Source organism: Scyliorhinus canicula, chromosome 12, assembly GCF_902713615.1.
Source record: "Scyliorhinus canicula chromosome 12, sScyCan1.1, whole genome shotgun sequence".
Lineage (NCBI taxonomy): Eukaryota > Metazoa > Chordata > Chondrichthyes > Carcharhiniformes > Scyliorhinidae > Scyliorhinus > Scyliorhinus canicula.
This window is the reverse complement of record NC_052157.1, coordinates 69,589,338-69,617,215: the sequence shown is the minus strand read 5'-3', so window position 1 is coordinate 69,617,215 and position 27,878 is coordinate 69,589,338. Positions and strand designations below refer to the sequence as shown.

General features: G+C 47.0%; 1 protein-coding gene across 4 annotated transcripts; it reads right to left on the bottom strand.

Annotated features, from left to right (window-relative positions):
• Positions 1-3,832: 3,832 nt before the first annotated feature.
• On the bottom strand, positions 3,833-26,486 carry LOC119974176 (urokinase plasminogen activator surface receptor-like). Of its 4 annotated transcripts, none has more exons than XM_038812882.1 (8): positions 26,386-26,486; positions 24,005-24,082; positions 23,162-23,305; positions 20,493-20,633; positions 20,296-20,400; positions 13,081-13,218; positions 7,144-7,278; positions 3,833-4,985 (listed from the first exon to the last, which is right to left on the bottom strand). In XM_038812882.1, exons 1-8 carry the CDS (start codon positions 26,435-26,437, stop codon positions 4,297-4,299), a joined length of 1,482 nt encoding a protein of 493 aa, XP_038668810.1. In that variant the 5' UTR covers positions 26,438-26,486; the 3' UTR covers positions 3,833-4,296. The 4 variants fall into 4 exon arrangements, with proteins under 4 accessions (XP_038668810.1, XP_038668811.1, XP_038668813.1 ...); XM_038812885.1 differs by lacking the exon at positions 3,833-4,985 and adding an exon at positions 4,992-5,107; XM_038812884.1 differs by lacking the exon at positions 3,833-4,985 and adding an exon at positions 7,044-7,075.
• Positions 26,487-27,878: the final 1,392 nt, after the last annotated feature.

Sequence of the window (27,878 nt, the reverse complement as noted above, 5' to 3'; positions counted from 1 at the left end):
CTCGGCGAGGCCGCTGCCGTGCGCATGCGCGAACTCCAAACCAGATGTGTGAGATTTACTCCGGGTTCCTCCTCGCCCCCTGCAGGACACTGAATTAGTTCATCTTTTTTCCAGGAATCTCTAGAGTAAAACTCCAGCGTTTTTACACCGGCGTGTGTCATAGTCCCATTTTGGGAGAATCCAGCCTCATAACTGTCACCTCCAGGACTTCGAAACAAGCGCCGGAAAGTGGAAATAGTTTGTGTAGCTCCTTTTTTGTCCAGCATGGCCACAATGTGAATAAAGACCGACCTCTCTGCTGTAGATTGTTTGTGTTTTCAATGTTTTTCTGAGACAGAATCACTATGAGAAATGTAGTCAATTATCTTGGAAACATGTTAAAATGAAACCTTTATTAGCCTGATCCTGTGTGTAGTATTGAGCATTGACAATTTATTGTCGAGTATATAATTAGAGTACAGCAAAGTCTACCTATTACATTCAGATTGTGATTAATATCCAATAACTACCTTAAATGTAATATTGCAAACTGAAATAATACCAGACTAAAATCTCCAGATGATCTCCAATTAATAGAACTCACGTTCAGTGTGTTGGTGTCTGCTGACAGAATAAACACACTCACCTCCTGTTCCAAATCTCAATCCCTTTCAATACAGTTCAATATTTTCACTTCATCAATCTGTGTCCGGAGCAGGGATCTTCTAATCTAGAGACTAAACTACAGTGAGACCCAAAGCCCAGAAACTAGATCAGATAATTACCAGCGAATCTGCTTCTGTGATATTGGTTAAGGGATAAATATTGGCCAGGACAAAGTGAAGAACTCTCCTATTTACCTTTGAATTAGTAGCTACAGTATTTCATTATGTCCATCTGAGGGGAAATAGGCCACCGGTTTAACATTTCATCTGCAATACAGGACCTCTGACATTGCAGCACTCCCTCAGTACTGACCCTCTGACAGTGCAGCACTCCCTCAGTACTGACCCTCTGACAATGCAGCACTCCCTCAGTACTGACCCTCTGACAGTGCAGCACTCCCTCAGTACTGACCCTCTGACAGTGCAGCACTCCCTCAGTACCGACCCTCTGACAGTGCAGCACTCCCTCAGTACTGACCCTCTGACAGTGCAGCACTCCCTCAGTACTGACCCTCTGACAGTGCAGCATTCCGTCAGTACTGACCCTCTGACAATGCAGCACTCCCTCAGTACTGACCCTCTGACAATGCAGCACTCCCTCAGTACTGACCCTCTGACAGTGCAGCACTCCCTCAGTACTGACCCTCTGACATTGCGGCACCCCCTCAGTACTGACCCTCTGACAGTGCAGCACTCTCTCAGTACTGACCCTCAACAGTGCAGCACTCCCTCAGTACTGATGCTCCGACAGTGCAGCATTCCCTCAGTACTGACCCTCTGACAGTGCAGCACTCCCTCTGTACTGACCCTCTGACAGTGCAGCACTCTCTCAGTGCTGACCCTCAACAGTGCAGCACCCCCTCAGTACTGATGCTCCGACAGTGCAGCACTCCCTCAGTACTGACCCTCAACAGTGCAGCATTCCCTCAGTACTGATGCTCCGACAGTGCAGCACTCCCTCCATACTGACCCCCTGACAGTGCAGCACTCCCTCAGTACTAATCCTCAACAGTGCACCACTCCCTCAGTACTGATGCTCCGAGAGTGAAGCACTCCCTCAGTACTGACCCTCTGACAGTGCAGCACTCCCTCAGTACTGACCCTCTGACAGTGCAGCACTCCCTCAGTACTGACCCTCTGACAGTGCAGCACTCCCTCAGTACCGACCCTCTGACAGTGCAGCACTCCCTCAGTACTGACCCTCTGACAGTGCAGCACTCCCTCAGTACTGACCCTCTGACAGTGCAGCATTCCGTCAGTACTGACCCTCTGACAATGCAGCACTCCCTCAGTACTGACCCTCTGACAATGCAGCACTCCCTCAGTACTGACCCTCTGACAGTGCAGCACTCCCTCAGTACTGACCCTCTGACATTGCGGCACCCCCTCAGTACTGACCCTCTGACAGTGCAGCACTCTCTCAGTACTGACCCTCAACAGTGCAGCACTCCCTCAGTACTGATGCTCCGACAGTGCAGCATTCCCTCAGTACTGACCCTCTGACAGTGCAGCACTCCCTCTGTACTGACCCTCTGACAGTGCAGCACTCTCTCAGTGCTGACCCTCAACAGTGCAGCACCCCCTCAGTACTGATGCTCCGACAGTGCAGCACTCCCTCAGTACTGACCCTCAACAGTGCAGCATTCCCTCAGTACTGATGCTCCGACAGTGCAGCACTCCCTCCATACTGACCCCCTGACAGTGCAGCACTCCCTCAGTACTAATCCTCAACAGTGCACCACTCCCTCAGTACTGATGCTCCGAGAGTGAAGCACTCCCTCAGTACTGACCCTCTGACAGTGCAGCACTCCCTCAGTACTGACCCTCTGACAGTGCAGCACTCCCTCAGTACTGACCCTCTGACAGTGCAGCATTCCGTCAGTACTGACCCTCTGACAATGCAGCACTCCCTCAGTACTGACCCTCTGACAATGCAGCACTCCCTCAGTACTGACCCTCTGACAGTGCAGCACTCCCTCAGTACTGACCCTCTGACATTGCGGCACCCCCTCAGTACTGACCCTCTGACAGTGCAGCACTCTCTCAGTACTGACCCTCAACAGTGCAGCACTCCCTCAGTACTGATGCTCCGACAGTGCAGCATCCCCTCAGTACTGACCCTCTGACAGTGCAGCACTCCCTCTGTACTGACCCTCTGACAGTGCAGCACTCTCTCAGTGCTGACCCTCAATAGTGCAGCACCCCCTCAGTACTGATGCTCCGACAGTGCAGCACTCCCTCAGTACTGACCCTCAACAGTGCAGCATTCCCTCAGTACTGATGCTCCGACAGTGCAGCACTCCCTCCATACTGACCCCCTGACAGTGCAGCACTCCCTCAGTACTAATCCTCAACAGTGCACCACTCCCTCAGTACTGATGCTCCGAGAGTGAAGCACTCCCTCAGTACTGACCCTCTGACAGTGCAGCGCTCGCTCAATGATGACCCTGACAGTGCAGCACTCCTTCAGTACCGATCCTCTGACAGTGCAGCACTCCCTCAGTATTGATCCTCTGACAGTGCAGCACTCTCTCAGTACTGACCCCCTGACAGTGCAGCGCTCCCGCAATACTGACCCTCTGACAGTGCAGCACTCCTTCAGTACTGACCCTCTGACACTGCAGCATTTACTCAGTACTGATGCTCCAACAATGCAGCACTCCCTCGTACTGTCCGACAGTGCAGCACTCCCTCAGTACTGACCCTGAGAGTGCGTCACTCCCTCAGTACTGACTCTCAACAGTGCAGCACTCCCTCAGTACTGATGTTCTGACAGTGCAGCACTCCCTCAGTACTGACCCTCTGACAGAGCAGCACTCCCTCAGTACTGACCCTCTGACAGTGCAGCACTCCCTCAGTACTGACCCTCTGACAGAGCAGCACTCCCTCAGTACTGACCCTCTGACAGTGCAGCACTCCCTCAGTACTGACCCTCTGACAGTGCAGCACTCCCTCAGTACTGACCCTCTGACAGTGCAGCACTCCATCAGTACTGACCCTCTGACAGTGCAGCGCTCCCTCAATACTGACCCCCTGACAGTGCAACTGTCCCTCAGTACTTCACTGGTTGTGTCAGCCTAGATTTTGTGCTCCTGCCGTGTAATGAAAACCCACAACCTCATGACTCAAGAGGTTAGAGCTTTACGATGGTGAACACGGGCGGGGGGGGGGGGGGGGGGTGGGGGTGGGGGGGGAATGCTCGTGTAAATAATGTGAGAACAAGAAAGGGATTATTTTGCTGGACTAAATACAAGGCAGGAACTTTATCCATGGGTGGGTCTGTGGAGAGCGTGTGCACAGAGAAATCTAATTGAGGAATTCCAATCAATCCGAGCATTGAGAAATGAGATGTAGTTTGGTATTAGGGAGGAAAGTCACCCTGTGTTACGTTACTGATCCCGACAGACAAATCTCAGGAGGCTATTCGGCCCATCGAGTCTGTGCCATTATGCAATTAGTCCCACTCACCCATAGCTATGCAAATTTCACATTTCAATATATTTCCCCAATTCCCCTTTTCAAAACTCCCATTTCTTCCCCGCCTATTCTGAAAGTGCATTCCACATTGTGAATAAGAAACTTAATTCTCCTCACCTCTGACAGAACCTCCTGAAAATGTCCCACAGCTCAGACTAATTCCGTAGAGCCCTGGTTAAAACAGGCACGGTATCAGAGTAATTACTGGCAGGACAAGGAAGGGATAAACAGCTGGGCTGGAGTTATTCACTGTCGCAGAGTTAGTGGTTTGAACAGACAATGTTGGTTCAGTCGAGCTGGTGTTATTCATTGTCACAGTATTACCGGTTTGAACAGGCGATGTTGGTGCAGTCGAGCTGGTGTTATTCATTGTCACAGTATTACCGGTTTGAACAGACGATGTTGGTGCAGTCGAGCTGGTGTTATTCATTGTCACAGTATTACCGGTTTGAACAGGCGATGTTGGTGCAGTCGAGCTGGTGTTATTCATTGTCACAGTATTACCGGTTTGAACAGACGATGTTGGTGCAGTCGAGCTGGTGTTATTCATTGTCACAGAGTTGCTGGTTTGAACAGACGACGTTTGTACAGTCGAGCTGATGTTATTCATTGTTACAGTATAACCGGTTTGAACAGACGATGTTGGTGCAGTCGGGCTGGAGTTATTCACGGCAACAGTGTTACTGGATGCTGTTGGCTTTTCTGTGCTGACCCTTGAACTCCAATTCTCAAGATTACAACCACTCCCTTTGCAGCAGTAGAAATCTTGCTTGGGTTGTAGTTCGTAAAACTTCAGCACATCTGGGTTATTACAGATACTCTCGGAAGCACAGCCTTTAATGATGACATTCTGGTTTGAATGGCCTGAAAAAGGTTCATATTATAGGTTTCTTTGTGTGTGAAGTTGGTCAAAATTGGATTTCTGTTGCCCTCACATTGATGCTGTGTCAGTGTTATATTGATGCTATGTCAGTGTTACATTGATGCTGAAACGAAAGGGAAAATGCTGGAAAATCTCAGCAAGTCTGGCAGCTGTAGGGAGAGAAAAGAGCTAACGTTTCGAGTCCAAATGACTCTTTGTCATAGCTTTTATCCTATATAAATGTAACACTGACACAGCATCAATGTAACACTGACACAGCATCAATGTAACACTGACACAGCATCAATGTAACACTGACACAGCATCAATGTAACACTGACACAGCATCAATGTAACACTGACACAGCATCAATGTAACACTGACACAGCATCAATGTAACACTGACACAGCATCAATGTAACACTGACACAGCATCAATGTAACACTGACACAGCATCAATGTAACACTGACACAGCATCAATGTAACACTGACACAGCATCAATGTAACACTGACACAGCATCAATGTAACACTGACACAGCATAAATATAACACTGACACATCATCAATGTAACACTGATACATCATCAGTGCAACACTGACACATCATCAATGTAACACTGACACATCATCAATGTAACCAAAGAGAAAATGCTGGAAAATCTCAGCAAGTCTGGCAGCATTTGTAGGGAGAGAAAAGAGCTAAGGTTTCGAGTCCGATGACTCTTTGTCAAAGCTAACAGACAGAGAGAAAGCTGTCAGACAGAAAGCTAAAAACTCTGTCTGTTGGCTTTGACAAAGAGTCATCGGACTCGAAACGTTAGCTCTTTTCTCTCCCTACAGATGCTGCCAGACTTGCTGAGATTTTCCAGCATTTTCCCTTTCGTTTCAGATTCCAGCATCCGCAGTAATTTGCTTTTTTACGTTGATGCTGTGTCAGTGTTACATTGACGCTGTGTCAGTGTTACATTGACGCTGTGTCAGTGTTACATTGATGCTGTGTCAGTGTTACATTGATGCTGTGTCAGTGTTACATTGACGCTGTGTCAGTGTTACATTGATGCTGTGTCAGTGTTACATTGATGCTGTGTCAGTGTTACATTGAAGCTGTGTCAGTGTTACATTGACGCTGTGTCAGTGTTACATTGACGCTGTGTCAGTGTTACATTGACGCTGTGTCAGTGTTACATTGACGCTGTGTCGGTGTTACATTGACGCTGTGTCAGTGTTACATTGATGCTGTGTCAGTGTTACATTGACGCTGTGTCAGTGTTACATTGATGCTGTGTCGGTGTTACATTGACGCTGTGTCAGTGTTACATTGACGCTCTGCCGGTGTTACATTGACGCTGTGTCAGTGTTACATTGACGCTCTGCCGGTGTTACATTGACGCTCTGCCAGTGTTACATTTACACTCTTGTCGGTGTAATATTTACACTCTTGTCAGTGTTATATTTACACTCTTGTCGGTGTTACATTGATACTGTGTCAGTGTGACATTGACGCTGTGTTGGTGTTACATTGATGATGTGTCGGTGTGACATTGATGCTGTGCAGGTGTTACATTGGCGCTGTGTCAGTGTGACATTGGCGCTGTGTCAGTGTGACATTGACGCTGTGTCAGTGTGACATTGACGCTGTGTCAGTGTGACATTGACGCTGTCAGTGTGACATTGCTGCTGTCAGTGTGACATTGACGCTGTGTCAGTGTTACATTGACGCTGTGTCAGTGTTACATTGACATTGTGTCAGTGTTACATTGACGCTGTGTCGGTGTTACATTGACGCTGTTTCGGTGTTACATTGACGCAGTTTCGGTGTTACATTAACGCTGTGTCAGTGTTACATTGACGCGATGTCAGTGTTACATTGATGTTGTGTCGGTGTTACATTGATGCTGTGTGAGTGATACATTGATGCTGTCTCAATGTTACATTGATGCTGCCGGTGTTACATTGATGCTGTGTGAGTGATACATTGATGCTGTGTCAGTGTTACATTGATGCTGTCGGTGTTACATTGATGCTGCCGGTGTTACATTGATGCTGTGTGAGTGATACATTGATGCTGTGTCAGTGTTACATTGATGCTGTCGGTGTTACATTGATGCTGTCGGTGTTACATGGACTCTGTGTTGGACTCAAATCTAAGGCTTACCTGTAGTTGATGAGTGAAGACACCTTGTTTGCTTCCCAACACAGTTCACCATAGTCTTGGCATCTGAACACTTCTGATTTGAATATGGTGTGCACCCATAACACATGAGTCCATTTAAGGTGGTGTTTACTTCCACTGAGAAACAAAATAAGAAGACACATTTCAGATTCTTCCAGCTGTTTCCAGCCTGATCAATTCAGGCATCCTGAGGTTGGAAATCCACCTTAGACAGCCGCACAGTTTGCATCACATTAGTTGTGGGGTTACAGCATTTCTCCACCCTTAACCTACTGAAATTCCATTCCATTGACCTTATCTGCACAAGGATGAATTGGAAATTTCAGAAATATTCCACATTTTTGGAGGGCAAAGTGGCAGATTGGGTAGCACTGCTGCATTACAGCACCAGGGACCCGGGTTTGATTTTGGCCTTGGGTGACTCTGTGGAGTTTTCACATTTTCCTCGTGTCTGCTTGGGTTTCCTCTGGGTGCTCCACATTCTTCCAATTGTTCATAGATGTGAAAGTTGGATGGATTGGCCATGCTAAGTTGCCCCGTAGTGTACAAAGATGTGTAGGTTAGGTGGATTGGACACGATCAATGCACGGGGGAGTATGCCTGGATAGAGTGCTCTTTCATAGGGTCAGTGCAGACTAGATGGGTTGAATGGCCTCCTCCTGCACCAGGGGTGTCAAACTCAAATACACCGTGGGCCAAAATTAAAAAATCGGGACAAGTCGAGGGCCGGACTGGTTCAATGTTTTTTGCAAAACTTATTGAAATAAACTTATTGAACCTGTAACTAATAAAGCTTAGGTTATTGCCTATAAAAACAACATTAAATATTAAATAAATAAATAAATTAGTTGCATTTATTTCTTATTGCTTTATCTGGAGCTTTTCCAGAGTAATTTCTAATGAAAACATTTTTCCACAGGCTAACACTTTGTGATTCACACTATACCTGAATAAACTCGGCATCAGCCATATCATATGCCATAGGCGCTTCAATTGCTGGGGCCAGCTTTAATAGTAATTAGATATTATTAGGGCAGCACGGTGGCCTAGTGGTTAGCACAACCGCCTCACGGCACTGAGGTCCCAGGTTCAATCCCGGATCTGGGTCACTGTCCGTGTGGAGTTTGCACATTCTCCCCGTGTCTGCGTGGGTTTCGCCTCCACAACCCAAAAATGTGCAGAGTAGGTGGATTGGCCACGCTAAATTGCCCCTTAATTGGAAAAAATAATTGGCTAATCTAAATTAAAAAAAAAAAAAATTTAAATTTAAAAAAAAAGTAATTAGATATTATCTTGCGGGCCAAAGATAATTCCACCGCGGGCCGGATTTGGCCCGCGGGCCTTGAGTTTGACATATATGTCCTGCACTGTCGGGATTCTATGGATCAGAACTGATTATAACGGGTTCCTACCCAGACCACTGTAAGGTTTGTCTTTTCAGTCTAATCTGTGGTTTTTATCCCCTCTCACAAATCATTTTGGGTGGGATGCGGAGTTTATATGTTGCGATATACAAGGATTAGAATTGTGTGGGATGGCCTTAATGTAATGAAGGATCTTTTCTTGCTTATGATTTCTCGTATGTGTTTCTATCTTTTAATGGACCCATCCCTCCAGTACTGTGATCTCCTCCAGCCCCTACAATCCTCTACATATCTTTAACCACCTCCAACCTCTACACCTTCCCTCTCCGTGAACACCTCCAACCTTACAACCCTTCCATCTCTGTATCCCCATGCCCAAGAGCCTTCTGAGATATCTGTATTCCTCCAAATCTGCCCTCGTTAGCATTGATTTCAATTTCCATCGCTCCACCATTGGTGGCCATCCCTTTAACTGCATGGGCCCAAAGCTCTAGAATTTCCTCCATAAACCGCCCTGCCTGGTTCTCCTCCTCTAAAGGCTTCCTCTTAGACCAAGCATTTTGTTTTCATGTCTTCCAATGTGACCTGGTCTGATGATATCTGTGAAGTGACTTGAGACTTTTGGCTTTATTTTATTGCCACTTTTCAGATAGCACAGGAATATGGGATATAGGGATTGGGTGATAAAATGGAGTTGAGACAGATCCACAACCCAGATCTGATTGAATGGGGGTGCAGGCTCGATGGGCCAAATGGGCCCTCTTGCTCCTATTTCCCATATCCTTATGTTGAAGTGCTTTCTAACTGCAAGTTGATGCAGTGTATTATAAACTCTAATAGGATGTGATCCAGGGCTAATGTTGTACAATCTCTGTGTTAATATTCATTTGTGTTGTGCCTTGTCGAGAGAAAGTGGAGTGAGTTTTGCTCAGCCCATGATCTGGAGTATTAATAATTTTAGAATTTAGCATGAGGTAAAGTTACCTCATTCCCTACTTATTGCAATATTGGAAATGGGCCAAGGTAATACATAAGGAAGCCACATTCTCCTTGAAGAACAGGAGTGTATAAGGGGCAGAGGAACTAAGGGACCTGGGCCTACAGATACACAGATCACAAGAAATAGTGACACAGGTTCATGAGGTCATGAAAAAAAAAATGAGCAAATAAGTTGCTGGGATTCATTTCTCGAAGGATAGGAATGAAAAACAGAGAAATTATGTTCAACTTGTACGGAATTATGGTGAAACCTCTCTTGGAGTATTGTGTACAGTTCCGGTCTTCATATTGCTAAAAGGATATGGCAACACTGGAGAAAGTGCAAAAAGAGATTTACTGGAATTATACCAGAACTGAGAGGTTATAACCATGAGGAAAGACTGAACAGGCTGAGGCTGAGGAGTCACCTGACTGATGTTGTTAAAATGATATAAGTGTTTGATAGGGTAGATGAAGAGAAGAGGTTTCCGATAGAGACCGGGGGGGGGGGGGGGGTGCGTATTCTCTGACCCCCCCCCACTGGGGCGGAGTATCAGGGCCCAGAGTGAATCCCGCCCCACCCGCTCCGACGCTGGCTGAAGGATTCTCCGGCGCCGGTTTTCGGCCGGGGCGGGGATCACGCAGCGCTGGTCGGGGGCCGTTGGCAGCACCTTTCCCAGCAATTCTCCAGGCCTCGATGGGCCTAGCAGCTGCCCGTTTTGGGCCTGTTCCGCTGCCGTGCAATGAACATGGTCCATCACGGCAGGACGTGGCTTGTCGGCCGTCTAGCGGGGTCCTCGGGGGGGTCACGGGAGGATCCGGCCCCGGGGGGCCCCCACGGTGGCCTGGCCTGCAATTGGGGTCCACCGATCTGCTGGCGGGCCTGTGCCGTGGGGGCACTCTTTCCTTCCGCACCGGCCTCTGTAGGGATTGTAGCCACCTGGGGTGGCCACAAAATGGAGGATTGCAAAGAATGCAGGGAAAATGGACATGTTGGAAAGCAAGCAGCTTGCAAGGCGATTGTGTATTGGGGCGACTGCAGAAACCGGTTTTGACTGCTGCAGAGACCAGACAGCACTGTGAAAGAAAACCCGATTAACATACTAATGAGGCGAAACCGGGCGAGTCCCAGATACAATGGACATAAGTTAGGCACAAATCGATACATTCTATGGAAGGCCAGACCCAGTGGCACCAGAGAAGCCCAAAACAAAAGGTCCCAAGAACCGCCCCAGCAACCAAGGAACTGCCCTAGGATTGGGGGGTTCAAACATATCGATTGGGAAGAGACCCAATCGATTCCAAGCAGGTAAGGGAGTCCGCCCAAAGGGGCACGGACCCCCTGGGACCTATAAAAGAAAAGTCCCACACATGGTTCAGTCTCCTGTCTCCGTTGCCCCTGTCTTCTACAGCCGTCGAGCAGCAGCCACCAACAAGTAAGTGCCTAAAGCCAACGACCGCTACCAGACATAGGCACTCCTGACACCCTTGGCAACTGATAGCAATCCGAAGTCTCCAGAGCAGAGCAAGAGGCCTTGTTCCCTGACCTCGCAGTTCCTTCGAGATAATAATTAATTGTTTAGCGGTAGGAGTAAATTTAATTCTTTAGCATGTGCATGGGTAGTTATTATAATTGTGTTATAATAAACTCTAGTTGTTTGGACTTACTAATTGGTGTACGGTTTTTATTGCTTTGAACTTCACCTTGAAACTTGTGGCGGTGTTTTAACGGCACCTGGCGACTCCAGAGCTTAGAACGAGAAACAGAGCCAAGTGAATGATAAGCACACTCACCCAGAATGACCAACAGGCTCTGCCATGGCTGGCGCGGAGAATAAACCCTCTGTGCATGTGCAAGAACATGCCGGTAGTTCTGCGCATGCGATAGAACACGCCAGCGACACTGCGCAGGACCACGGCAGCCCTTCGGCACCGGTTGGTGCGCGCCAACCCCTCCGGCACTGGCCTGGACCCCGGAGGATTCCGCAAATTCCAGGTGGTCCGACGCCGGAGTGGTTTGTGCCATTCTTGGCACCGGCATCGGGTCATCGCGTCAAATGCGGGAGAATTCCACTCCAGAACTAGGGGCTCCATGTATGATTGTCACTAATGGATCTGATTGAGAATTCGGGAGAAACTTCATGACCACAAAATAGTGAGAATGTGGAGCTCATTACCACCGGTAGTGGTTGTTGTGAATATATACAGTAGGTTCCCATTTTTAATTGCCCTGCTTAAAGTTGTTTCGTTTTCAGATAATTTTTCTTTCAGGTCCATTTTCCCCTATTTAAGTTGTGCTTTCTGCTTTTGAACCATTTTGCGTCATTGTGATCGCGCTGTGTGTATCATCGCGCATCGGCTCCGAGCATGTAATATTTGGCCCTGTGACCTGTTAAGGAATGGGTTAAGAGACATTCCAATAAGATGTCTCATTTATGTTAAGTATCCAATAATTGACACTGATATGTAAAGAGGCTTCAGGTGGACATTGGGTCATGGGATGTGATGGGAGAGTTTTGTGCAAAGTGAGTTAAAGGAAAATAAAGGTGTTTTTAAAAAGGTACTCTTTATACAACATGGCTGCTCAGTCAGTGCCATTGTTAACAAGGCTGTTGCCAGTGTATATGAGGCAACATCAGTTTAAAAAAACCTAGACGCACCCAAAGTCAAAGTTGTTTGTTTTTATATTGTTTATTTATTTGATTTACATTTTGGAGTTTCAGGAGTGCCTGCTGTGGGTGCAACTTTTAAATTATTTTAAAACATGCAAAAGGAGGCCATTTGGCCCATCGAGTCTGCATCGATCCTCGGATAGAGCACCCTTCCAAGGCTCAATTCCTAAGTCAATCCCAGTAACCCACCCTAACCTGTTGGACAATATGGGGCAATTTATCATGGCCAATCTACCTGAACTGCACATCTTTGGACTGTGGGAGGAAACTGGAGCACCTGGAGGAAACCCACGCAGACACGGGGAGAATGTGCAAACTCCACACAGACAGTCACCCGAGGCCCGGAATTGAACTAGGGTCCCTGGTGCTGTGAGGCAGCAGTGCTAACCACTGTGCCACTGTGTCGGCCACTTTAAGTGTTATAGTGTGCCTGATGATGCCGTGAAATTGGCTATTTTAAATCTCTTGAGTGCGGTGAGTATTAACTAATATGAATTTATACAGAATTTGTTTTGTTCATATATCGTGATTTATTTTGCAAGTTATTCAGGCAGGAATGCACTGTGCTCACACGATGGCACATACAAGAACATTTGGGTTTTTTTCGGGAGAGAAATGTCTGAAGGAACGTATCTCTGGTTCGAGAAATGATTCCTAAAGTTGTGGTTTCCAGATACCACGACAGAAACTGAGGATGATGAGGGGAAGCCAGATAAACAAATGAGGGAGAAAGGAATCGAAGGAAATGGGAATGGGGTGAAATGATGAGGGAATGGGAGGAATCTCGTGTGCAGCATAAACACCAGGATGCAGATGGGCTGGATAGCCTGTTCCTGTGCTGTAGATTTTTAAAATAGTTCGACATGGATATAAAATTGAACCTTGTGTAAATATTTGAACCATACCTGCGACGGTTTGGTTGTTGCAGTTGTCAGATTGGCAGCATCTATCAGCTCTTTCCACTGAGAATGGACCGGCATTAAAGGACAGACTTCCAAAGCAATTCCCGCAACCTTTAAGGAGATACTCTTGGGATGTTCCATCTGTGAAAATAGAACCAGGAATCTTATTCAGTTATAGACTGTGAGGACCGTGTAGCCTGGTTTCTGTTCCAACCCTCCTGAAGACAGTTAGTTCACACAACATAGCCTTCATTAATCTTCTCCATGTTGGTGGTCTTCATGACTAACACAACTGACAGAGAAAAGGCCATTTGGTCCATCGTGGTGTTGCTGCTCTGCATGAACCTCCTCCCACCTTACTTCACCTAACCTCAGTGTGGGCACTGGGATAATTCTATTTGTTCTGTTTTATAAGGTGTGACACACCACTGAAAGTGCTGTGTAATCAGTCAAAAGAATGAAATGTAAAGTCTCCACAGTCCCTGTTCGCTGCTCTTCCTTTTGGTGGTGATGTTTGGTGGTGCTGAGGCCACACACCTCAGGCGATCACTAAGGTTGAGAAGACCATGCCTTCATGAATAACCTCAGCTTTACAGGAATTGAACCCATGCTGTTGGCGTCGCTCGCTCTGCATTGCAAACAACCATCCAGCCAACTGAGCAAAATGACCCCAATAATAAAAACAATTCTCTCTCTGAACAGCTCCCAATAACACTGCAGATAGTGGTTTTTCCACTGATCATCCTGTCGCTCTCCTGTACACTGGCAATCTGACACAGAACACGTTATCATGGAGTCTTGCTACTCCTCTGGAACTTACACCTTGTGCTGACCAATTACATGTACATCTTATTACCCTTTATGACTTGTTCTGTACATCGCCGGATGCGTTCTCTCTTTATATACAGATCCCAGGACACATGACCTTGGTCTTGAGACCACATAGAATAGAACAGTACAGCACAGAACAGGCCCTTCGGCCCTCGATGTTGTGCCGAGAAATGATCACCCTACTTAAACCCACGTAACCCGTATACCCATAACCCAACAATCCCCCCCATTAACCTTACACTATGGGCAATTTAGCATGGCCAATCCACCTAACCCGCACATCTTTGGACTGTGGGAGGAAACCGGAGCACCCGGAGGAAACCCACGCACACACGGGGAGGACGTGCAATATATATATATACACACACACACACACACACACACGAACAGCATGTACTAATAGTCTAAATTGAGTTGATCAGGTTTTCTTCTGATTCTGGTTGTTCGTCTTAAAATTTGACCCTGCCGCTCAGAACTTGAAGATTCAATGTTCTCCATGACATTCTCATGCTTAGAAACTGCTGAACTATCTGACACTGCAGCTGAAGTTGATTCTGACGTAGATTCGTCATCCATCACGTTGTTGTGAAAGTCTCTAGATTTCAAGAGTGCGCGATGTTTTCTTCTTAAAACCAACTCTTTCTCTGTGCATACATTGTAGGAAAGAGGTGCTACTTCTTCAAGCACAATTGCCTTTCTCGACCAATTATTTGAATCTTCTACTCTCCCAATGTTATCACTACCCAGAGGTGGAACGCTCTGGACACTTGATCATAGGAATGCTTTCGTTTTGCTTTAATGTTTTGCATTTCCTGCAGTACCATTGCATTCTACTCCTTCCTTACCAAGTATTGAAGTGCGGTATGCCACCTTCTATTCATGAGTAACTCTTCTGGCAATCTACCATATGACAATGGTGACAGTCTGTATAATAATAGTGAGAGATATGGATCAGATTGGTTGTCCATTGCCTTCTTCAACAATTGCTTGACAATATGTACACCATTCTTGGCTTTTCTATTGGCTTGTGGGTTCAATGGACTTTAAAAAAAAATAAAAAAATTTGGAGTACCCAATTCATTTTTTCCAATTAACGGGCAATTTAGCGTGGCCAATCCACCTATCTTGCACATCTTTGGGTTGTGGGGTGAAACCCACGCAAACACGGGGGGAATGTGCAAACGCCACACAGACAGTGACCCAGAGCCGGGATCGAACCTGGGACCTCAGTGCCGTGAGGCAGCAGGGCTAACCCATTGCACCACCGTGCTGCCTTGGGTTCAACGGACTTGACGCGACATGATTGAAATCATACGTGACTGCAAAGTGCTGTCACACTTTACAGCTAAAACAAGGACCGTTGTCGCGCATGACGACTTCAGGAATTCCGTGTCTCAAAATTGACTTGGTATGCAGTGTTGCACTGTTTGCCGTTATGCTTGACAGTAGAGTCATCTCATGATAGATTGAAAAATAGTCCATGATAATTAAATAATCTTTCCTTTGTATGTGAAAGAAATCCATAGCCTCTTTCTGCCATGGTGCCATAGGTAAATCAGATATTTGCATGGTTTCTCGTTTGCTTGCAACAATGCACCTGGCATGTGTCATAACAACTGACCATCCTGTCAATATTGTTGTTTATACCTGGCCAGCAAACAAAGTCATGAGCTCTCCGTTTACACTTCTCAATCCAGAGATGTCCTTCATGTATACTGGCGAAGAAGTTGAGGCGTAACTATACTGTTCAAACAAAGCACCACTCTATTAATGACACTGAATTCAGATCACATATTGTAGAACTCCATACACTGACTTCTGGGTTGATGTTCCTCATCACCTCTTGAAGAGTTTGATCCTTCCTGGTCTCTTCTTGGACCTCACGTTTCGTATCTGATACTGTGGAAATAAGATTGACATGCAGATCTACAACTGCAGCAATTTGACTACTAATATTTTGTATCAGTACTCTTGATAATGCATCTGCTAAGACAAAATATTTGCCTGGCATGTAGATGAGATTGAAGTCATCGTGTGTAACTTCATTATCAATCTCTGAATGCGTGGAGGAATTTGGTTGAGATTCTTGTTGATGATGTTAACCAAAGGATAATCATAATAATCTTGATTATTGTCACAAGTAGGCTTACATTGACACTGCAACGAAGTTACTCTGAAAATCCTCTTGTCGCCACACTCCTGCGCCTGTGCGGGTACACTGAGGGAGAATTCAGAATGTCCAAATTACCTAACAAGCATGTCTTTCTGGACTTGTGGGAGAAAACGGAGCACCCGGAGGAAATCCACACAAACACCCAGGAATCGAACTTGGGACCCTGGTGCTGTAAAGCAAAAGTGCTAACCTCCCTAATGAGCTCAACGCATTCTATGCATGCTTTGAGCAAGAGGTCAGTGAAAGCACGTCCTCGGATGAAGTTGTATCTGAGGTCACCATTATCAAAGCAGCCTTCTCAAAGGTCAACCCACGGAAAGCCACTGGCCCGGATGGGGTGCACGGGCGAGCACTCGTCTTGCACGGATCAGCTGGCAGGGGTATTCGCAGACATCTTCAACCTCTCTTTACAAAAATCTGAGGTCCCTATCTGCTTCAAGAAGACGACTATCAATCCTGTACCAAAGAAAAGCCAAGCAGCGTGCCTTAATGACTATCGTCCAGTGGCTCTGATATCCGTTATTATAAAGTGCTTCGAAAGGTTATGTTCTTGAAAATACAGAAAAATGTGTCATTTGAAACATGGAAGTCTGGCAATATCTGGTTTGAGAGGATACAGGGAAAGATCCCACAAGTTTCATAGCAGCTTCAAAGAGCAGGGTTGTAAAATGCAGATTCTTGCTCACAAGCAGGTTTAGCAAACACACAGGTTTCATGTGGTAAGCTAAAACAATGGCTCACACCTTCATGGAATGTAACTATCTCAGGAAGCATCTGAAAAAGCATGGATGAGAGTTTAAATTGCATTAAGTGACGAATGTTTAAAACAGGCAAGTCTTTCAAGTCATAACCAAGTTAAATTTTAGCATACAGCTAAAAGCAAAGTTTCACACCTTAATTGAAATAAACTCTCTTAGTAAACAGCTGGAAAGGATCGATGATGCTCAGTCGAATTTGGTGTCAATTCTAAAGGGTAAAATTCTATGAACATCAAGTCAATTAAAAGAAAATTGGAGACGACCTGTCTAGGGGAGACACAATTTAAAGTCAAAATCAAAGACAAAGTTATGAGCTGGGGACAATTGGAAAATTAAACGATTCGAAATCACAGAAATAAAAGTTAACTATTGAAACCAAATCATTGTTTAATCAGATCTGAGAGGAGATGATATGCCCAAAATGAATAATTAGTTGTAGTAAAATGTTTACATCAAAGATACTTTTAAACTATCAAAGTGAAACAAGCCCATTTACAATAAAGTCGTTAAAACTTAATAACTCTCAGAAAGAGACTATAAACCCAGGGAGCAGCAGCAACAAGGACAGAGGACAGGACAGAGGAAACCAGCAACAGGCGAGAAGGGGAGGAGAACTCAGAGAGAGAGAGAGAGAGCTCGGTCATGGGAAAGACAAGGCAAGCAGCTGAGTTTAAACAGTTATACATCTAAGGAAGACTAGAATTTAAACAGGAGCCAGAGCCAGCTCTCACAGCTCGGTGCATGGGAAGGACAGGACACAGCAACAGAGTTCACCAGCGAATACAACTCAAGAAGACCAGATTTTAAGAAGATCGATTGTCAAGGTGGGCCTGAAGGTCTGTACAACCAACCAGCAGCAGCCAGAAGCAAGATCTTTTTTCCTTTCTGTAAAGAAAGTGTTTTCAGCTTTTAAAAGAAAGAATATAATAATAAAATAACTTAACTTAACCTGAAAAAGTGGTTATTAGCTTACTTTACTTCCTTAATAACGCAGGACCCAGGACATCGATGCTATTAAGGGGTAAGTAGGTAAAATTCTTCGGTGAAGGTGTGGGTTATACCGGGCGATAACTTGAAAAGATAGTTTGACCTGAATAGCACCCACAGAAGCCTGCATCGGAGTCAGGGAGTGAGAATCCCTGTTCACCATTTAGAATATCGACTTTTTTTTGGTATAGGGGGAATTCTAAGAATAGTTTACAAGAATAGTTTCTAAGAATTTTTGTGCTGGAGAATTTTTTGATGTCTCCAAAAAAATATTCTTCATCACTGGAGACTGTGTCTTCCACTGTGCTGACTGATCTGGGGTTGAGCTATGAATAACAACTCTGAGCAAAGTAATTTTTTTCCTTTGAATCTGGAACAAAACTTGTCTAACACTGGACACTGCCTTAATTTGTGCCTTTGACCTCATCTTTTACGCAGAAATACTTTGTCCTGATCTTTAACCTGTTTGTTGGTATGCGAGGAGCTGCAGGAACTTACCTACCTTTTTTGGGAAGTTTCCCTCCTTTTTGGGAAAAAAGGCAACAACTGGAGTGTTTTCCTCCCAAGAACACGTGTCATTACTGAGAAACATTTCAGAATGCTGTGCTGCTACCTCGTGAGCCTGACAAATCTTAACTGTTTGTTCCAAAGACAGCTCCGATTCCCTCAGCAACCATTGCCCCAGCTTTCATTCACGCCAAATACAATCTGGACTTGAATCATGGAAGATTCCGCCGCAGAAAATTTATAGGTTCTAGCATTTAACTTTAAATCAGTGATGAAATGATCCAAGGACTCTTCTATCTTCTGGTAACATCATTGAAATACATAGCATTCATAAATTTCATTTTTTTCTGGGGGTGCATCAAATCTTCAAATTATTTTTTCAAATTTTTACTATCTTCATCATTTACAAATTTAAACATATTAAACACAGCAATTGCGGCGGGCCCTGCCGCTGTTGGGAGTATCGCTACTTGAAGCTAATCTGATTGAGCTCCTAAATTTATTGCCGTAAGAAACAGATTAAATTGCAGTTTAAACCCACATCAGTTGCTGTCCACATTACCATGAAATCTGAGACTCACTGGAGGCTTCAACGCCTCGATGTTGTTAATTCTTGCAATCTGCAAAATCTTCAAATCTCTGTGGATCTCGTAGCAGGCTTGTTTTTTTATCATTATTTAATATCACCAACCCTGGTACCATATAATGTTCTTGTCGGATGACCTGGTTTATATTAGAACAACACTTGTAGCTAAAGCTACAAAGGATTTATTAACATTTACTGTGGGTCAACTATATACAAAGCAACAAATGAATAACAGTATGATCATGCACAAGCAACCTCTCTCTTCCAGCTCCCTGGTCCATCTGAGGTCACCTGACTCTAGCATTGACTTATATATTAATGAGAGTCCGAGAGGTCAGTCGCTGAATTACAACACAACCATGATATCACTACGCCCATCTCCAAAACCTCCTCCACTCCTCCAACTCTCATTACTTCTGTAACCTCCTGCAGCCCTTACAATCCTTCCTATCTCTGTAATGTGCTCCAGAACTTACAACCCTCCCTATCTCTGTAAACTCCTGCAGCCCTGACAACCATCCCTATCTCTGAAAACCCTTCCAGCAATGACAATGCTCTTTTTCTCTGGAACATGATCCAGTCCTATAATTCTCCCTACCTCAATAACATCCCACAGCCCTTATAACCCTTCATTACTCTGTAACTTGCTCCAGCCTGTACAATCCTCTCTATGTAATCTCCTCCAGCCCCTACAAACTCCACATCTATGTTCCCTCCTCCAACCCCTACAATCTCCCTATATCTGTAACCTCCCCCAGCCACTAGAACGCTCGCTGTCTCTGAACTCCTCCAGCATCTACAACCTTAATTATCTCTGAAACATCCTCCATCATTACAATCCTCCCTATCTCTGTAAACTCCTTCAGTCTTTCCAACCCTCCCTAGCTCTGAAACGTCCTCCATCATTACAACCCTCCCTATCTCTGTAACCTCCTCCAGCCCCTATAAGTCTACCAGATTTCTGCACTCTTCCAATTCCAGCCTCTTGATTTAATCGCTCCATCAATGTTGCCCGTGTCTCTCAGTCTCTCTCTCTCTCCTCCTGTAAGGAACTCATTGACATCTACCTCCTTAACTATGTTTTTGGTCACCTGTCCAAATATCCCTGTAAGTGACTCAGGGCAGGATTGTCTGGTGCCGCCCACCACCGTGATCATCGACCTGTCATAATATCTCAATTTTTGACTCATGGTCAAACACTGTTTAATAATGTACCTGTTAAACACGTGAGGATATTTTATATCAATGAAACTATCAAAAAACAAGTCATTTTGTTGGTACTTTATTCGAGGCTTTATCAATATCAATGGAGGTAACACTGAATCTAAAGAATGAACAATTCATATTTGAAGCCTAGCTTGCCCTGGGTTACTTACTGATGACTTCTTTGATGGAGGCCGTTGTGCAGCTTGAAGAGATGCACTGTATTGGCTTGGAGCTGCAAACTCCAGACTCTCCAAAACAGGAGTGACATTGTTGCCCTGAAGTGGTAGAAAAATAGAATATTTTATTCTCAGTGGCTTCACACAGTAGATCTCAGTGCCCTCTATATCTAGTGCACAATGATTGGTACCTGGGAGGGTTGTTTCCTTGTTGCATAGGTTCCCCTGACAACACTGGATATCAGAACTGTTTTGTACTCCGAAAAATGATGTTTTGGGCGATTGACAGGTGCTCTCAGACAGACAACCTTTAACGAAAGCATGCTGCCCAGCTGTTGGTAACAGAGAAAATCAGGTCATCTCCAGCCGGTCTGATGTGTAATAATCTGTTATCTCGAATGGTCTGTTCCTCCATTAAATCCCAGCTCCCCTGGGGGATTCTGGAAACTGTACTGTATTCAAGCTCAAATCAAAATGTTTACTTATTTACAAAACAAAACCATCTCCGAAGACTGGGATTGGAATCCAGGTGAGGTTTACATTTTCACAGTGAGATTCCCACTCCCTGCTCCTCCCAAACTTACCCTGAACCTACAGCACAGACACAGGCCATTCGGCCCATCAATGCAATGTCAGTATTATGCTGCACACAGTCCTCTCCCCATCTTACTTCAACGGAACCTATTATGCTGCACACAGTCCTCTCCCCATCTTACTTCAACGGAACCTATCAGCACAGCTTCCTGTTCCTTTCCCTGCTCCTGTCCTTATCGACTTCTGACCGGGAATGGATTTGGACAATTTCCACCTCCAGCCCAACTGGATGCCAACTTACAGGGCAGCCCTGCTCCTAATTTAGGAGAGCTCTCATTCTCTCCACCCCCAGAATGGCCACAAACCTGGATGGGGAAGGACATGGGATATATGTGAGTATATGTCCTCACACTCTCCCTGGGCGGGATTCTCCGAGCCTCCGTGCCGAAATTGCGATCAGCGCGGGGCCAGAGAATGGGCGTCAAACCCGAAAATCGGGTCTGACGCCACTCCCACAATTCTCTGGTCCCCGGAGAATCGCTAAAAATTGGGCACGCACGGTTGACGCGCCGCTGGTCGGGGGCCATTGAAAGAGGCCTCGCAGCGATCCACCGAATGCACCTGGCCGAGTTCCCACCGGTGTGTTTCTCTCATGGTTCCACCTGATGGGAGCTTGGCGTGGCGGCAACGGACACAGTCTGCGGCTGCCCTGTTGGGGTGGGGGGGCTCTAGCATGACCAGGCTACCGATCGGGGGCCACCAATCCATGCGCGATCTGGGGGTGGGGGGGGGGATCTACGTGCTGCCGGTCCGCGGTGTGCGTCGGCCATGTCTTGCGGGGCGAACGATGTAGGCCGCTGCCGTGTGCATGCGTGTACCCCTGACCGGAAGTGCAGCGCCCCGTATCTGCAGCCGGAGCTGCGAGGACTACTTCGGGGCCCTGCTAGCCCCCTGCAAATCAGAGAATCACCCTGGATTTTCTCCAGGTAAGTCCAGAGTGATTCGCACCCATTTTTCTGCGTGCATGGAGACATAGCCCCATTATTGGAGAATCCCTCCCCGTCTCTGTAAATCCCTCCAGCCCATAATAACATTCCTATATCTGTACCTCCTCTCGTCTCATCCCGAGAACCCTCCCTATTTCTGTAACTCCGTCTTGCCCTACAACCCTCCAAGATCTCTGCACTCCTCCAATTCTCTAGCGCATTATTCTTTTTCTATCGCTCCACCACTGGCCTTCATGTCTTAGCTGCCTGGGAGCTATGCTCTGGAATTCACTCCTTAAACCTCTGCATCTCTCTCCTCCTTGAAGATACACCTTTAAAATGATCTGAATTCAATTAGTCAGGAAAGAAGGGGTAAATTAATTTGATGATCCTCTGCCTCATATTCCAAGAATGGTTTATTGATTTACAGTTCACTCCAACCTTAAAAATATACCTGAAATAACATTTCATAATGGACCCTGAAATCACTCCTCAATTTGATTGACATTTATATCTCCATGAGATTACTTTCAAAAAACAGGAACCTTCCCTAATCTCTTGGAGACATTGGCCAGGATTCCCTGAGCCCACGCTGGGTCAGAGAATCAGCGGAGATGCGGGAAATTCCCGCCACGCCTCTCCGTCACCGAGCCACTGATTCTCCAAAGACCGGAGAATCGGCACCAATCGCGCCTGCGCCAAGATGACGGGCGGCCGGCTCCAACCCGCGCATGCGCGGGTGACGTCATCACGCCACTGACGGAACCTGCGCATGCGTGGTTCCGCATTTCTCCACCGCCGCCCGACAAGATGTGGCGGCTTGATCTTGTCGGGCGGCGGAGGGGAAATAGTGCGTCCCTTTTGGACGCAGGCCCGACGATCGGTGGGCACCGATCGCAGGCCTGTCCTCTCCCGAGCACAACGGTGGTGCTCCCGCCCCAAACGGGCCTCTGGATGCTCCAAACGGGCTTCCAGCGCCCGTTTTTACGATGGCAGTGAGCAGGTGTGTTTCCTGCCGTGAAAAAACGGGCTTAAAGGCCCAGCCGTTCGGCCCATCGGCCGCGGAGAATCGCCGCTCGTCGTAAAAAACGGCGAGCGGCGATTCGCGACGTGGGTCGGGCAAGGGGGGGGAGAATAGCGGGAGGTCATGAAAAATGTCGGGAGGCCCTCCCGCTATTCTCCCAACCGGCGTGTGGGGTGGAGAATCGCGCCCCCCGTACTTTTGAGGAAAAAGTCCGGAGTGTTTCTTGCCCATTTTCCGGCGGGCGAGGGGACTTAGTCCCCAAAAGGGAGGGTCTGGGCCCTTACTCTTTTCGTGATTTACCAAGAAGTAAACTTACAAAAGGATAGTTGAGTGTAAGTGTAGGCACATCGATTCTGAATCCCTACACATTTCACAATGCTTGCATTGTTGGTACAGGCAGCAGCAGAATCACCATGGCAGGTATAACACTCCACACCATTCAATGTTGTATTCTCTTGCACTGAAAAAGGACCATAGCATTTTAATGATTCAAAATCTTTGCCTGGAGGACGAAGACACAAGTTTATTCATGTCGGTAATAAGCAATCAACACTTCATCAGTTACATCATTACACCACCTTCCCCCGAGCCCTGCAGTTAGTTCCTTTCAGAGGTTGTGATTCATCCACGGGTTTAATATATTTTTGATGTTACCTTGATGACTGACATTATTGCATAAGTTAGAGGTGCAGCATCTGGATCCCTGGAAATATGCAAGTGAACCCCTGTTGAACTAAATAGGTTCAGTGCAATTCCCGCAGCTGCTGAAAACTTTGTCACATTACCTATCTCTTTGTATGTAATTCATCTATACATCTTTCTAATAATTTTCTCTCTATATGTATATACATATATTTACCTGCCAATCTGACTTTGTTTGTCGGTCTTTCTATCCATTCAGCGACCTGTCTATCTGTCTACCCACACTTTCTTTCTATCCATAATATGGAGATGCCAGCGTTGGACTGGGGTGGGCACAATAAGAAATCTTATACTACCAGGTAAAATTCCAACAGGTTTGTTTTGAATCACTAGCTTTCGGAGTGCAGCTCCTTCATCTTTCTATAGTTCGTTTCCCGTCCATCTCCGTCTTTCTATCTACCCACAGTTGTACCATTGCAGTCTTCCAAGGGATTATGGTTATTGAAGGAATTCTCACCATCGCCTGTCGTGATTTCAATGGTTATACATATCAGGTTCTCCGCTGGCTTGCAGACCATCCGCTGTGAATAGTTTCCTGTTGGAGTCAGACAATTGTAACATTTCAGAGTCAAAACTGGAACAAAGCGAAGGAAAGTTAACCAGTTACAGTTAGTCACATTGAAAGGAGCTGATGGATATATTGCACTTTGAGAGTGTCCAGGATGTCCCAGATTGTTTGAGTGATCGGTCAGAGGTGCAGACACTGTGGTAGGACAGGAACACTGCATAGAGGCACAGCCAGATCCCACAAAGAACAATGAGATAGATGACCAAAGGAATGATATTCCATTCCATGTATGCTCTACCTGGCTAACTTTGAGAGAATAAATATTGATCCACGACGACGTGCAAAACTCACCTGATCTTCAAATAGTTTCTTTGGGATCACTGACCTCCACTTGAGAATGGTTTAATGTCTCATTCAAAAGATGGCATCTCGGAGAGAGCAGAGCTTCCTTAGTACAGTCACTGGGTTTATCTGTTCGGATTCTATCTACTCAGTTCTCAGGGCGGAGGACTTTGAAGCCACAAACTTGTCACTCCGAGATCAGGGGCGGGATTCTCCCCTACCCGGTGGGGCGGGGTGTCCCGGAGTAGTGGAGTGGCACCAACCACTCCGGCGTCGGGCCTCCCCAAAGGTGCGGAATTCTCCGCACCTTTAGGGGCCAAGCCCTCACATTGAGGGGCTAGGCCCCTGCCGGAGCGGTTGGCACCACACCGACTGGCGCCCAAACCGGCTCCAGTGGCCTTTGACGCCCGCTGCCCGGCGCCGGGGCTGGCTGAAAGGCCTTCGCTGGTTCACGCATGCGCCGGTGCGTCAGCTGCCGCTGACGTCACCACCGGTGCATGCACGCTGGGGGATTCTCTTCCGCCTCCACCATGGTGGAGGCCGTGGTGGCGGCGGAAGAAAAATAGTGCCCCCACGGCACTGGCCCGCCTGCCGATTGGTGGGCCCCGATCGCGGGCCTGGCCACCGTGGGGGCACCCCCCGGGGTCCGATCGCCCCAAGCCCCCCCCAGGACACCGGGGGGCCCACTTGCGCCGCCGATCCCGCCGCCACCAGAGGTGGTTCAAACCACGGCGGCAGGAGAGGCCTCCCAGCGGCGGGACTTCGGCCCATCATGGGCCGGAGAATCGCCGCAGGAGGCTCGCCGATCGGCGGGTGGTGTTTCCCGCCCCCGCCAATTCCCGGGTGGCAGAGAGTTTCTGCCACGGCGGGGGCGTGATTTTCAGCGGCCCCGGGCGATTCTCCGACCCTGCGTGGGGTCGGAGAATTTCGCCCAGGAGTTATAATAATAATCTTTATTAGTGTCACAAGTAGGCTTACATTAACACTGCATTGAAGTTACTGTGAAAAGCCCCTTATCACCACATTCCAGCGTCTGTTCGGGTACACTGAGGGAGAATTCAGAATGTCCAATTCACCTAACAAGTACGCCTTTCGGGACTTGAGGGAGGAAACCGGAGCACTCAGAGGAAAGCCATGCAGACAGGGGGAGGACGTGCAGACTCTGCACAAATCGTGTTCCAAGCTGAGAATCGAACCCGGGTCCCTGGCGCTGTGATACCGTGTCGCCCTGTACCCACTGAGTTACAGCTGGCACTGAGTACAGCATTACTTCATGAGGTGGATTGGCGCAGATATCATTGACTGGAAACTGAACTGGACCAACCATATGAAAACTGTGGATACGAGTGCAGGTCAAAGGCTGGGAATTCTGCAGAGGGCAACTCACCTCCTGACTCACCAAAGCCTGTCTACCATGTACAAAGCACAAGTCAGGAGTGCGATGGAATATTCTCCACTTGCCTGGATGAGTGCAGCACCAACAACACTGAAGAAGCTCAACACCATCAAGGACAAAACAGTCTCACTTGATTGACACCTTTTCCACAAACGTTCACTCCCTCCTCCACTGACGTACATTAGCAGCCGTGTGTACCATCTACAAGATTCACTGCAGCAACTCACCAAAGCTCCTTCAACAGCAAATTCCAAACCTGCAACCGTTACCACTTAGAAGGACAAGGGCAACAGATGTATGGGGACACCCCTGCCTGAAAGTTACCCTCCAAGCCACCTGACATGGAAATATGCCAACAATTCCTTCATTGTCGCTGGATCAAACTCCTGGAATTCCCTTCCTGACAGGATTAGTAACATCCATTTCCAGAGAATAAGTTTAAAATGCACTCACATATCACTGGGATAATGAGCATTACTTTAACACATTCTCCATATGGGAACTGAATAGAGGTACCACTAGTCTATATTCTCATTGAAAAAAATTACCTGAAAGTGATTAATATGTGACCCATTTAATAAAAAAGTCTCACCTTCAGTCACTAGAGCACAAATGATGAAAATGCCAGAGAACAACTTCATCATGATTTGATCTTGGGTGTTCCTCCTGCAGACTAGTGACACAAACCTCTATCTCCTCAGCGCTCTATGAATGGTGTCTCATCAGATAGCAAATATATATGTGAGGAGGTGTAACCAATTTCCAGTTTCCTGTGTCTTTGATTTCACTTCCACTCCAATAATAATGACGAGTTGTTGTATTCCCTCCCTCCCTCCTCAAGAATTTAGGTTGGTTATTATGCAGGCTCATCTCACTCTTCCTGGTCTGGTCTTGAGATGGTGTGAGGGGAACATTTGGAATGAAAAGGTACAAGTAGGCTCACAAAACATCGCTTATGTTAAAAACTACAAAAGAAACACATCATGGCAGAATTATTTTGTTTTGAGATTTATTTGAGGCGTGCTGTTGAGTGAATTGGACATTCTGAATTCTCCCTCAGTGTACCCGAACTGGCGCTGGAGTGTGGCCACTCGGGGCTTTTCAGAGTAACTTCCTTGCAGTGTTAATGTAAGCCTACCTGTGACAATAATAAAGATTATTATTATTTGTGGTCCAACTTTTTTTTATTCTTTCATGGGATTCGGGTGTCACTGGCAAGGGGGGCATTTATTGCCTGTTGTGGTAAAAATAATCTGTGAATTTTCAAGTGTTTAGAACCATGTTAATTTTGAGGGAGTCCCAAAACCCAGAAGGATCACTTGGAACACAAGTTCTTCCTGGTGGATATTTTCAATTTAATATAATATGAGAAAATATATTAATATCAGGGAGGAAGAATCCAGGGCGCGATTCTCAGCAAATGCGGAGAGTCGTAAAGGCTGCCGTGAAACTGGCCGTGTTTCACAGCAGCCTCCGCACCCCCTCCCGGGACCCGATTCTCCTCCCCGGTCGGGGCTAGGAGCACGGCCCCGTGAACCACGGCATCGCAGGCTTAGCGACCGTCGCTAAGCCCGCGCGCCAAGGGTAACGGCGGCTGACGTGCACGATGATGTCAGCCGCGCATGCGCAGATTGGACGGCTCCAACCCGCGCATGCGCGGATGACGTCATCACGCATATGCGTCAAACCCGCGCATGCGCGGGCCGTCATGCCCCTCAGCCGCCCCGCGGACTGATCCTGCGGGGCGGCAGAGGAACAAAGATGTGCGCGGGTTTCGGACCCGCTGCCCGCGATTGGTTCCCACCGATCGCGGGCCCTTGGCACGGCCGTGGTGCAGCCATGCCAATCGGTGCCATGGTTGTCGGGAACGGAACTTTGCGGCCGTTTTCACGAACGGTGAGAGCAGGTGTGTTTTGCGTTCGTGAAAACGGCCGTAAAGGCCTGGGAACTCGGCCCATCGGATAGGGGTGAATTGCTGTTCGCCGTAAAAAAATGGCGAGCAGCGATTCGTGTCGTGGGGCGGCCATGGGGGGAGAATAGCGGGAGGTCGGGAAAATGTCGGGAAGGCTCTCCCGCTATTCTCCG

Excerpts from the sequence above, each read along its gene's own strand:
- LOC119974176 (XM_038812882.1), bottom strand. The coding sequence starts at position 26,437 with ATGATGAAGTTGTTCTCTGGCATTTTCATCATTTGTGCTCTAGTGACT. Across the intron at positions 20,634-23,161 it reads TTACACTCAACTATCCTTTT|CTGGGCAGCATGCTTTCGTT; the intron begins GTAAGTTTACTT and ends TGTTACCAACAG. Across the intron at positions 4,986-7,143 it reads TCTTCACTCATCAACTACAG|GCCATTCAAACCAGAATGTC; the intron begins GTAAGCCTTAGA and ends AACCTTTTTCAG.